At 34.9% G+C, this 13999-nt stretch overlaps 1 protein-coding gene across 2 annotated transcripts in view; it reads right to left on the bottom strand.

Annotated features, from left to right (window-relative positions):
- Window positions 1-13999, bottom strand: part of LOC106136933 (monocarboxylate transporter 10) — a 96008-nt gene that overhangs the window by 8284 nt on the left and 73725 nt on the right. For both annotated transcript variants that reach the window (XM_013337614.2, XM_060945458.1), the window contains 3 exons: window positions 8558-8731; window positions 1655-1814; window positions 210-517 (listed from right to left, as the gene is read on the bottom strand). In XM_013337614.2, coding sequence (XP_013193068.2) covers window positions 210-517; window positions 1655-1814; window positions 8558-8731 — 642 coding nt within the window. The remainder of the gene's footprint in view (window positions 1-209; window positions 518-1654; window positions 1815-8557; window positions 8732-13999) is intronic.

Raw genomic sequence — 13999 nt, forward strand, 5'->3', positions numbered from 1 at the left:
ATACAATTATTTATTTTTGTATTTGTACAGTTATCTAAATTTTAAATGCACTTTGCGTAAGAAATCAGTTGTGTACTTAAACAAGCTTATACATACATATATAAAGATTGCAGTAAACGCGGACTCTTTGGCTACCCTTTCAGGTAAGAGGCGAGATAATTACCTATGAATGTTTTTCATTCAATTAAATATTTCCAAATGTAATTTACCTTCTTGCTCAGCATGGTAAGCCAAATAAAATATCGGCGTGTTGATCCCAAATGCTGAAATCCCCGTAGACATGAGCAGGATCCTCACTGTTTTTGATTTCAGGGTAGAGAAATCAAAGAATGGCTGACGATCATCGGACTTGTTCCTGTCTTTCATCTTCCGTTTGATCTTATTCTGATTTTTCAGGTGGAGGATTGCCCGTCGTTGTGGGTGGTACAGAGACGCCGAACGGTAGAAGGTGCCTAATATGAAAGTAACGAACACTACTCCTGTGACAGCCTGCAATCCTAGTCGCCAGCCAATTGCCCTGAAAATGTTTTGATACGTTCACTAATTATAATTAAGCTAGGTACAATGAAATTAGAAGTGTGTCTAATGTAGGAAGTTAATAAGACTACCAGAAAACTTTATTCACCGTACTTATTTCTAGCTTTTATTTATTCTTTCAACTACTTAACTAGGTAGGTACGAAAAGAATACTTTCGTATACAAAACATAAAAATATTGATGATCATTTTAAAGTAAGGTTTTTTGTAAAACCGCGTAAAACTGGTGAAGAAGCTAAATAATAAATTCGTATTTTATGAATTTAATGATGCGTTTTGATATCAATTTTATGCGTGTTCGAAAATAATTTAGCTTTTACACAGCGGTTATTTTATGACTGCACCAGACATTGTTGTGGTGAAGATGAAATAGTTATGAAGTACCTACTTGTTTTATTGGTCTGTATTTTACGAACACTCAAGATAATCAAGTACACAGAATTGTTTGGTTCAGCAAATTTTCCGTGTTCAAAATTTACGATTTTCTGATCCAAGAATAAATTTATTATCTACCGGATGCAAAGTAAAAAATTATATAGATTTATTCTCAAGTTTTAAAACAGGCACGCAGGACTGCTAAACTTTACCAGACCTATCTTTTAGACTCAGTAAAATATTTCTTAGTTAATAATCAAACACTTTTGAGTAACAGATAATGTTACCAGAATACTCTATAAAGGGAGGGAGGGAGAGAGAGAGAAATATTAAAATTCTATTTTTCCTTCTGGCGGAAATACGGGTTGCAATTCTGACCTCTCTGAAATCATCCTGACCTCTCCGTAAAGAAGATAGGTTTTTACACAAGCGACTTCCGTCTAACCTCCGCAACCTTTTCGGGGGAAGCTCACCCATATTGGATCATTGTAAATGCTGCACTAGATGAATGTGCCAAGGTCCCTTCAATTCAGGCTTCGCAAATCTTGGATACTCGACGACTTTAGTCCTTAAGTGACTGCTACTATTCAAATTTATTGAGGTTCGTACGCGGCTCGTGTACTCGCCTCGGCTTACTCGTCTTTCACGACATCAATGGCAATTAGATTGAGAAATCCTATTTAAAGACTATTGCCGAGAACCATCACTGCAACGAGAGCAGAAAGAGATAGAAATACACCTACCTTATAGCACCTTTGATGAACGTCGACATGACTGCTATCCCGAGTCCACTGCCGCTCACAATGAAGATCTCCACCAGCTCTCGTCTCCTCTTGAAGTACTGGGCTACCATCAGCGTGGAACAGTCCCGGGTTAAGCCTACCCCCACGCCTACGACTGTCCCTGTGTTGGACATTTAAAGATTTTTTAATATGCAATTTTTATAATGCAATGAGATATCCTATAATGAGAATATTGATATATTTAATTGTACATACATACATATAATCACGTCTATATCGCTTGCGGTACAGTGCCAAAAGTATTGGAAATGTCTGATAGGCCACGTTCAGCTCTTTGGTTTAATGATAGAATTCAGATTTAAATAGTGACTAGAGTACGTTGCTAGCTCATCGCCTAAAAGAAGAATCCCAAACTTATAAGCCTATCCCCTAGGCGCCTTTTACGGCATCCATGGGAACGAGACGGAGTGGTCCTTACTTATTTTACCGGAAACTACTAGCACTAACATGGGCTATAAACATTTTGTTTAGGTATAAAGTTCAATATGTACCCGAAAATATTTTTATGTCGATCTTAAATAAAAACGCTGACTCATATCGTAAAACAAGGCGCTTGGGATGCAGAGTGACGGTAGGGAGGTACCTATAAAGATTGTATTGATACGATACCAGTACCAAATATCACTCATTCAATACAGACGCGTGATATTATCGATACTGGCGCCTGTGCACTCTCACCGGGGCTTTGAACCGCCCTCATGAAGGTATACGTGAATTCGACTTGCCATTAAGTTAGGTATCCACCAAAGACATTTTTTATCTACTTTAAGCTCTGTTTACACAGAAAGGAAAGGTTAGCGCGCACGCTCTTTTGCCTTGCTGGTACGCTGCATTGCATATCTTTATGCAAGGCATTGGTGTTTTCCAAACCTACCATATAAAACCAACGAAAGCTAGTGAACCCATTTCGTAAGCCTTAGTTGGTCTGGTGTGTACGCGGCTTTAGTGGTCGACGACGTGTCGGTTTCAAGTTTAAGGGTACAAGGTACAAAGTTTGTACCCTTAAACTTGAAAACCAAGGTATGATTTAAAAATTGCATGGAAGAGTTTAAGTTGTTTTACTCTATTTTTCCTTAAACCAAACGGCCTAATTTTGTCGTTTACATTTAGACTTTGAGGAAACAACTACACTTACTAGTATACCCATAGAAATCGAAATACTTATAAGACAATAGAAATTCCATATATCAATGTGTCGTCATTTTATATCGCACGAAGTTTTGTGGGCAGTTGTGATGCTATCAAATACATTCCAGAATTAGGATGCATTATGTTATGGTGTCACAACAGAGTTGCGTCGTCACATTTACCAGTACTTATAATTTCTATAGTCTTATATCAATCAGAATTATATGCTTATAACTGTACCTTGGCTAGGCATATAGTTAGCACTCAGCCCATAAGATGTGATAATAAATAATGTCAGATAATAATTTTCAGTTGGTGAACAATCCTTTTAGTTGACGTAAACATGGGACTGGTTTGTTTACGTGATATAATGGAGGCTGTATGGTACAGGGATCATTTTTCGGAAGAAGCCTTGACTTTTTATATATCTAAAGGCTTTATTAGATTTAATATCCTAGTAAGGTTTTTTTATCCAAATATTTAAGACTATTGATATTCAGGAACATTCCTCCTTTTGCACCTTGTAAAATATCTTGTTAAAAGTTTAGTTCAGCGAAATTAAATATTGCGGACATATATGTTACTGTTGTTTTTTTATTTATTTTTTGTTTTCACAGTCACATAACATAACACAGACGCGAGAATCTACTGCGTAGAAAGAAAGAGAAAAGAAATATAATTTATTGTGACATCACAGAATTCACACCTCTTAACTCAAAAAGCAACTACAATATGTGTATGGTCTTGGTTCAGTGATTCGCTGAGTACGTTCAGTGATATAGGTAGTGCATACATATCTAAAGTCTATGCATTTGTAGGTACATATGCATAGACTTTAGACCTCTTTTAAAAAAGTAGGTAACTCTGTAATCCCTTATTTCTTTCAACTTCCTAACGCGGGATAAGTAAATTCGGTTCTTTCCACATTCTGGCTTTGTTGTTCTATTAAAACCTAAAAAAAAACAAAAATTAAAAATATATGTTGCTTTGATTTTGATTCACGACTCAAATAACATCAGCTTGAGATGTAAAGGATTGAATAAAAATAATAACTACTTACGTAATCTATAATTCCATCTGTTAGTCTATCTCACGTGTATCGTGAGTACGGAACACAACCACAGATGAAATCTGGATAAATGGCGGCATCTTTTGTTTCCTCTTCCTCTCATTCATATTATGTTAATATCTTCAGGTGACTGATTCTTTCATTGTAAAGTGACATTTAAGTATTTTATTAAAAATATAAAGAATTTAAGTAAGATAATGTGAGGCGGTCGAGCTCGAAATACCTACAGTACCCGCTACAGTGAAAACAAAATCTAGTCTTAATAAAAAATCCTTGAATTACGGGATTACTTGTCATTATTTTATCCTGTTGGTCCACTATACAATATACTCGTATTTATGTATCGTAATATCGATTTTATCATTTTATATTCATGACACATTTACAGAATTGTGAAGTTATAAAAAGAATGTGTTTATATCAAATGTGCTGTCACAGCAACGAGTTTTTTTGTCAGCTACATATAAATAGGGATGGTTTCGCTTATTTAGGTTATCCGGGCAATTCCCGGCATTTTCATAGCAGCCGTATCGGATAATGTTATATCCAGGAGTACAAAATAAAGAGAATATAAAGTTTACGAATTCGTGTTATATATTTTTGAATACATCGGTACAATAATCACGTCTTAATCCCTTTTTCGAGATAGAAAGAACCTCGAAATGACTGAAAGACCACGTTCACCTGGAGTTGAGATTCAAGTGATAGGTTGCTAGCCTATATTATTATTAGCCTCTGTTACCTATATAAAATCTCAAAAAGACTAATTAGTTATATAATATTAGACATTGTTTGCTCTGTATACCCTGTAAGAGATAAAGATGTGATTATATGTATGTATGTTAATATGCATTCTAAGCTCAGCTTATTCAGAGTACCTAAGCAAACTACAAATGACATTTTTTTCTGTACCTTAAACATTTTAAAATCGCATATTGGCGGTGTTACCACGTAACTGTCAAATAAAGTGCATCGTAGTGGCAGTTTCCCGCGCTTTATCTACACCTACTATGGCCGCCCTAGTTGCATCTGTGCTCTGTGCCAACTTGTTACAGCCATAGTCATTACTTCTAATGTTTTCATCTGCTGGATGTTATTAAAACTTTGTCACACCTAAGGTGCTATTTAAGTTACTATTTAAGTTTATACGATGTATGTCCAACCCTGATCTATGCAGGGGCCAGTTCTTCAGTAATATGATAACGGAGGTGAGCGCACTGAATTATTCTAGAAAACTGTAAAGGCATAGTATATCAACGGTTTATAATCCAAGTTATTCAGGAAATACGTAAGCAATCGATGTTATTTAAAAAATATCAGATGTTAAGTAGGTATACTCGCATAAATTATTTTTTAATTTTTATAGACAAATGATTTTTTTTTAAAAGTGTATGTTTTAATTTTCTGGTCAAGAAATTCAATTAACGAGTTAATACTGAGTATGTTAATTATTATTACACCACCAACTGGCATCTCAATACTAAACATCATCTGGTATCGTTATGAACTGTTGGCAGCGGAAAATCAAAAGTGCGGCGTGCATCGTCCCAATTTAAATGCTAATGTCGCGCTGGACGCCAACGTATTATCTTGGAAAATACAGTAAGCCACCACTTGCATTTATGTAGCAGACAACGTTGAAACCGATATTTTTGTACAACTGCATTCAGCACGAATAAGATCTTCTTGAACAAGGGAACCTCTCGCTTTTAAATAGTCAAAGTTTTGAAGAACGCTGGACGTAAAACTCAATGGTCCTCGCTCAGTGACGGGGCGGCGCCCACTTGGCACACCTTGCCATATAACTGTTGTATAAGAATGTAAACTCTTTAAAATGGACTGCGTTGAAACAGTATTGATTCTAATCAATAAACGTAATAAAAGAGAGTTTGAACTGCCCTTTGTGATAAAAAAAAGTTTCAGAGTTTATAAATGCCTTATTGTTCTTATCCATATAGTTATCGCTTTGGTATATTGTGTAGGTATTTCGTATATTTCATACTAGAGGCCGCCCGCGACTTCGTCCGCATGGAAACCCTATCAATCCCGCGGGAACTCTGGGATAAAAAGTAGCCTATGTGTTATTCTGGGTCTTCAGCTACCTACATACCAAATTTCATGGTAATCGGTTCAGTAGTTTTTGCGTGAAAGAGTAACAAACATCCATACAAACTTTCGCCTTTATAATAGTAGTAGGATTGATATGATATTATTATTTTCAAAAAATTTTAATATCATTCCGAGTGGACTGTATCGTACATCTTCATTTTGATGACATCGTTGGTTCATACGAAAAAGGATTGATGTAATGACTGCAAACCGGAATATTACAGGACATTTGTATGTAATTGCAGATGTTATAATATCCGTTTATTAACTTTAAGAACCAATTAACCCTTTGAAGTCGCGACAAACTGGTCTCAGGTATAAATGAACAAACAACAGATACATATAATCTTTACATTTGTTTTGATTTACAATCACATTATAACATTATGAATCTTTAAGTTGCAAATCAATAACAAATACGAGTAGTAGAATCATAAACTAAGGAAGATTACCCACTTTTCAACAATTTTATAGTTAATCTACATTATTTGATGCAGTATGCTTCTGACCGTAATTATGACCGCTCCATCTCTTTCCTATAGATGTCGTAAAAGGCGACTAAGGGATGGACTAATAAGCTTGGGATTCTACTTTTAGGTTTGAATCTCATCATTTTATCACTAAACCTTACAGCTGAAAGTGGTCTTTCAGCCTTTGCAAGACTGTTAGCACTGCCTATCCCGTCAGGGATAAACACGTGATTATGTGTATGTAGGTATTAATATACCGCCTATTGGAAAGAAGCATGTGAGAATAGGTATTGAGCGGCACTAATGGTAGGCATATCTGTATGTTGCTTTGTTGTCATATTAGCATGTTATTGGTAAGGCAATATATGTATGAAAGAATTAACAAATAAATAAATTAATAACATAAAGATAACCTATAGGGTTCCGTTCATGGCCATAATTTATGTCGTGGGGTATGGATGTGACAAAATAAATTGAGTTGTCAGAAAATACGTGCCTCGCAGTTTCGGCTGCATTAACGTTCCGATTTATTTATTTTATGATAATGCATTGATATGTCGCGAGTGAGAGCGGATTGTATTATTTATTGTTATTGTTGGCATCATACTAATTGATATTCCATAACTTTATATTGCCTCGTTTGTATATTTGGTTTTAAAGTTGTACTTTGGTGAAAATTGTATAAGGGTTCCTTTTTTGTTTTATTTACAAAACATTATTTTTTTATCTTTGAAACAATCTTTTATATATGTACACACAGTGCAGATTACACTTTAATTTTTAATTATAGTACAGGAAGGTGCAAGTTTAATAGAGCTCGGAACCTGTGTATATGTGGATAGATATAGAAACACCAGGTTAAAATGCGTGATGCGCAGAAAGGCACGGGTTCAAATCCCACCTCGGCCATCTTTGAAAATAGTCAATGGTATATTCATTGACTATTTTCAAAGCTGTCTACATATCTACATTAGTTTGAATACTAACCAATGCTTTTACGGTGAGGAAACCTGCACTCAGGCATCTGAATGTGTAACCATAGACCCAATTCGGGTTAGGCTTACGCTAGGCGTCGCTTTATGTAAAAACCTGACTCACCCAATCTAGGATACATGGTTTAAGGCATACCCTGGGCTCCTCTTCAATGAGGTGAGGTGCAAATTAATCACTTGTTTAACAACGGGTTGGAAAAAAACATAGGTCTTTGCGAGTAATCATTTGTAGTGCTTTCAGTAATTAATACGGGATTGTAACATTAGTTTCATAGATGCAACAAGATTAAGACATGCCACAACTCCAGTTTAATTTACTTGTGTATTTTACAACACACTTCAGACATTCGTAGCAGATTTGTCGCTTTAATTACACATTTTACAACAGTCGACTTAAATAAACATGCCTCTAATTAGGCTGGATAAAAGTGACTATATAACTTGCTTCTACAGTTGATGAAATGACTATGGCTCAATATACTTAAATAAAATGCAGAAATGTTAAAAATCAAAACCTGTTCAGCATTTTAAGCTGACCTATTGAATCAACAATAATGTCAAGTTGCATTTTTCTACACAACGCCGACAGGAACACAAATCGATGTTTTTGTTTACATATTTCTTGGTGCTCTGTTAACTGAGTCATTGATGTGAATATATTTTGCACGGGTCTTCGGTTCCATAATCTTTTACTGCTAGTTTACGTTTTTTTTCCCGATTCCCCTGCAAAGGTTGAGGAAGTTAGACGGGCGTTGCTTAGTATAAAAACTTGAGTTACCACATCCAGAATCATGGTCAAAAGGCGCAATCAAGGTTACTCGGTAGGAAAAAGAAGAGAAGCCACATGACACAGAATGAAAGGAAGATCAAGTATGAAGAATTTACTAACAAATTTATAATGAAATAAGTACTTTATAGTTTTTACTGGATTTTCCATAATGTTAAATTTTTATTCTGTGATCAATCATTTGCAAATAATTAACCTAATTTTTACACGTGGGCCATTAGGTTTACATCTAAAATTTAAAAACGGGCCTGTGCCAAGGGTCATAACTAAAATTGAATCAGAACTGACCGTAACTGAAGAACAGTTGATGGAACTGTGTAGCAAAGGAGGTGAACAAGCAACCCAGAGCCGCGACCAGTCCCCCCACTACTGCTGTGACCCTGGTCGACTTGCGCACGCACAGGGCTACGGTGACTGGAGACAGGGCCAGCGCAACTCCTGCTGACAACGCGCCGAGGCATCCTGGAAAAAAACAACTATCATTAAAAAAAAAATATTACATGGAATGCGCATGGAATAGTCATGGCTTTTTCGGGTGTAAGAAGCTTGCTTTAAAAAACTATGACCGTGATAACCCATAATAAGTAGTTTTAAAAAAAATCCCATTGCTCATTTGCCGTTGCCAAGGCTGGAGTCCTATGGATGAACTGATTGTAAATTAGTATTTTGTAATGGACGATTTAAAACAAAATAGGAGAATAATTGTAAACCAAAACAACAAATCAAATATCTGTAATAATGTTTCTAATAGGGTTGTGGCGTGCCGTTTGAATTTGAAAAACTAAGAACGATGTCTGCGCGCGCAAGACGCCGCTTGAGACTTCATCGCCGAGCCGATCCTTCACTCTACATATAGCTCTTGTTAAAATCGCATTTCTTTATTAAACATTTATATACATTCTTCAGTTTCATTTTGTTAGAAGGTTGTGAAGGTAAACATTAATTCGAGGAATCACAGGCCTTTCCACAGGGTCGTTACATATGGAAAAAGTCAGTGTTATATTTACCTATTGTAATTGTATGTACTTATCATATAATATCTAGTAAATTGTCAAGTTATATTGTTATTGGTACTTAAAAAAACATTGCCACTTAACAAGACAGAATAGCTATCTAAAGCAATCTGGCGAATGTCGTGAGTGAAGACAAATGATAACAAGTTCTGTAATTCAGAAATTATATCTCAGTCCTTGATGTTAATCGGATCATTTAGCCCTCCATCAACTCACGGTAAACATTCGGATCTAATTGTATACGAGTACCTATACTGCGCTATAGTTCACGCTAGTTTATAACTTTAATTATTATTAACAATATCTGCCTACACCTATAGTATTTTTAATGTCTTTCTGTGTGATCAATAGGTATTTCCACAAAATTGAACTAAAATCAACAAAATACACATTAGAAATAAAACAATTATACCTGCAGACAAAATTTAATTAGTTAACTATACAACTAAACAGTATGTTCAATTTTTTTTCATTTGCAAACACACTCTGTTTTGTTTTCATTTTTTCATTGTCAATGTCATGAATGCTCTAAATTATCAACTAACAGAGTTGAGAGACTGACTAACAGAGAACCAGCAGAGGTTATTATAAACTAATATTCCGGTAATTTTTACTGTGGGGATGTATTGTAAAGTAACATGATTTCTGTAGTGTCCCATTACTAAAATTAATTTTATTGATATAACGTAATTACTTTAAATTGGACCGAAAGAGTGAGCACAAAAAAGTGAGGTTATCGATACTAGCTAAAACTTATTACTATAGATAGGTACTAGATAAAACTTACAACTTGGTGTAAGTTGGAAGCTTTATTCAATTTGACGTGAATTGTCGTTTCCAAAAACCAATATATCAAAATGATAAACCTACTAATTTCAATTATTTAGTTTGGTGTTCAAAAACTTATAACCATTAAGTCCATAAGAAATTGATAATGAATGGACAGAGTCCCGACCTCACAGATTTATGCATCTAAGTATTTATCATTAGCGATTTATTTGACCAAGCACTTGGTATTTAAAAATGTACTCGCATATATTTTTTTTCGAGGCAGACGGAGATACATTAAAAAAATGCGTAGGTAAAAACATAATGTAAAGTTCTTTCAACTTATATTAAACTATGTATACACATACATACATATTCTGACTGTATATATCTTTTGCGGGGTAGACAGAGTCGACAGTCTTAAAAAGACTCATATTAAAAAGGCAACGTTCAGCTGTTTGGCTTACTGATTAAATTGAGATTCAAAAAATGACAGCTCCCATAATAGCCCATCGCCTAAGAGAATCCCAAGTTTATAAGCCTACTCTTCAATCGCCTTTTACCACATCCATGGGAAAGAGATGGGTGGTCCTATTCTTTTTTTTTTTTGCTGCCGGGAACCACACTGTACGTGGAACTATTGCCTGAAAGAATGATCACATTTCTGCAGTGATTTATTCAAAAGCATTGAAAATTTCCACGGCATGAATTCAGGCATCCGATGAATAAGTAAATTTTATGCCTTTCAGTTAGGAGTCCAACACTTGGCATTCGGTCGGAAGAATTTATTCGACTCAACTGCGAAATGTGATTCGTGAAGCGAGACGTGGAGATTTTATTTGATTTGTTGTAGTTTCTCTGAATTTAGTTAATATTTGCAAAATAGTTGAATGTCAAGTTATAAAATAAATTTATTTTTTAACAATATTTTACAGGAATGATCATTTGCATTGGCTACGTAGATGAACCTGCTTTTGTTGTAGGATTTTGGTGGCCTAAGGTTTAAACTTAAATTAAAATTTTAAATTTTTATTCATTAAAAGGGACATCTCGAAAGTCCCTTTATAATTGTAATATCTTTTAGTTGCACAATATTGGTTGAAGTCGAATAAATTACTTAAAACTAAGTTTAGTACAAGCGGTAACAAACTTTTTATAAATATTCAAAGTTCCAAGTGTGATAAAATTAATTTTAGTTTTCAACTAATCATAGTACCTACAGTCGTCGATACAATCATTAGCTAAACTAACTAAAGGAACCCTAAGCTTGAGCGACTGTCTGCAAAACATTGCTATTGAAAAAGTTTGCGGACGCCCGTTGTAAGTTCGTCGACATCTTAACTAGTCGCAGCCAGCCTTAGATAAATCTGCTAGACATTTGATTCCAGTCCAGATTGATGGACGATCTTTGTATAAACTTATTGTTATGGCGGTTTGGACGCTTGCGGTGTGAAAAAAAGCATCAATAAGTTTCTTCGGTTTAATTTATTGGCGTAGTTTATTGTTGTGTGATAATTTAAAAGGGCAATGTACTCGTAGATTATTTCTTATGAAAATTATTGACACTATGGCTTGTGTTTAATATCTGTACGTGATAAGCAGCAGCAGCGCATAAATCAGGAGAGAAATGATGGGGAAAAATCCTGGGAAGATGATGATGAGTTAATTTCCCTCGAAGTCGTATAAGTACTTTTCGGTAGAACACAAAAAGTCTTCAATAGGCTCACTTGGTAATAGTCGTAGGCGACAAAGGGATCTAAAGAACAAAAGCAATATCAACAACTTAAAAATATTTGTATTTCATGTCAGATTATAAGATAAAGCAGACCTCCAGCATTTTAGCAAAATGTGACTGTGAAAAACATGACAGAGAACAGAAATTTTCTCCAACCTAACAAAAATGTAAAACTCCATTGAACAACGTTAAATCCAATTCACACTTCCAATCGAATCAAACTAACAAATTGCCGATAGAGTCCAAATTCTTTGTAAGAAAGGCAAGCTCATCGTCTGTAAATACTAGCAAATTGGCAGTCTTATGTCGAGTAATATCCGCCCCTATCAGCTGATGTGATGGTTCATTCAATAAAATGAAATCGAAAACGTGGTCCGACTTCTCAAATTGCCGTTTTTATAAAACAAGTTTTAAGCACACAAAACCTTCAATAACATCAACATACTTAGAATGATACCCGAATTATTCATGGTAGATCTATACCATGTGGTGTATTTTTGAAGAATGTGAAGGAATTAATAAACATTTTCATTCGTATTATTAATGAATCACGTCTTAATCTATAATTTACTTTTCTTTAGAATTTATACGGGGTCAGGCTAAAATTTTGACTAACCTTTAGGAGTCATAGAAAATCAGATGCGAACTGCGGTGTTTAAGAATTCTAAACTCTCTATATGGATATAGTTGTTAGTATAGGAGCAACATAGAATAATGGAGCCACGACAAAATGCAATGTGATCTACACTGGTTTACGTTATACGCCATTCGCATAATTTGTACTGGATTACAAGTATTTAGCAAAGTTTAAGCTTGAGCTGCGCTTACGCACTGTTCGACGATAAATATCAAAAGGAGGCCAGCGTAGTGTACAGCATCCATTTGTTTACAATTTATTAGATAATTTGGTATGTGTAATCTAAAATGACTCTGTAAGTACAGGTGTTCTAAGTTTACTGAAAGTTCCAATATTATAAGCAACCGTTATGAGAGCTTTGTTCTCGCGGAAATTTTCGAAAATGTTATAATATAAATTTTAGTTTTTACCTACCAAGGTTTCAGATCTTCATTTATATATTTTTATTAATCTATTTCTTTTATCTTTTTTTGAAATTTGATGAGGAATAAATTTCAGTGCGAGTATACATATATGTATTCACGTCTTTATCCCTAGCGGTGTAGACAGAGCTAACATATCTTGAAAAGAAATAGGCCACGTTCGGTTGGTTGGCTTAATGATAGAATTGAGATTCAAATACTGACAGGTTGCTAGCTCATCGCCTAAGAATCCCAAGTTTAAAAGCCTATCCCTTAGCTGTGCGAGAATTATTACTTGAAATTAAAAACTCTTCTTTTCACTATTTTATTTGCTGTTGTCCGGACTGTAACGAAATCATAGTGATTGGAATTCAACAAATATCGAATCAGTTAAAACTATTTCCAGAAATATATTGAACATGATGTTCTGGGTAAATGTAAGAATATAATTTCAGAATCTTCCATTGGCCAATCTCTGCGATAAAACAGTCATGATTGGAACGTATCCAGAAGCACTTAGAATCTACATAGATATGTTATGCCAAACACCGAATAATTGATTCATTGTTACCGCTACACTGCGGGCGAGCTGCCCTCAATATTTATTTCCTCTTATACCCCTCCTCAGCGAATGCCTGGAGTATGAGTGATTTATAGGATTCATTCAGCTTGTTATTAACCTCCAATGACTGTGCTCCAATGAATTTGCATTCATAGATATAAATATCTTGTAAATTGGTTGTTTTTTTTTTTATAATTTTAACAATTGTAGGTCTGCTTTTCCCATGGATTTTGATTTAGAAGTCTTGAGTTCATAAGAAAACTATAACTTGTCAATGTCTGAATATAGAAGGCTTAAATAATATAGGTTGAGTATAATGCTTTATGCTTGTTAAAAATAATGTATGTATATGCATTAACTTTTACATATTTTTTCTCTTGAAACCTTATCTACAGTCTTCTTCAAAAGAATGCCTTGCGTGATTTATAGGGCCCATTCAGTTTCTTATTAGGCTTCAATGACTTTGACTTCTGTCGTAAGTCAAGGAATGTCATTCATAGGGGGTCTTAAGTGGGTCCGGTCCGGGTTCAGGAAATTGGCTATATATGAAAGGGGGACCTCACATTTTTTTAACAAAAAGTGGGATTGATATATGCAAGTTAAAGTAGTATATT

Source organism: Amyelois transitella, chromosome 8 (genome assembly GCF_032362555.1).
Source record: "Amyelois transitella isolate CPQ chromosome 8, ilAmyTran1.1, whole genome shotgun sequence".
Lineage (NCBI taxonomy): Eukaryota > Metazoa > Arthropoda > Insecta > Lepidoptera > Pyralidae > Amyelois > Amyelois transitella.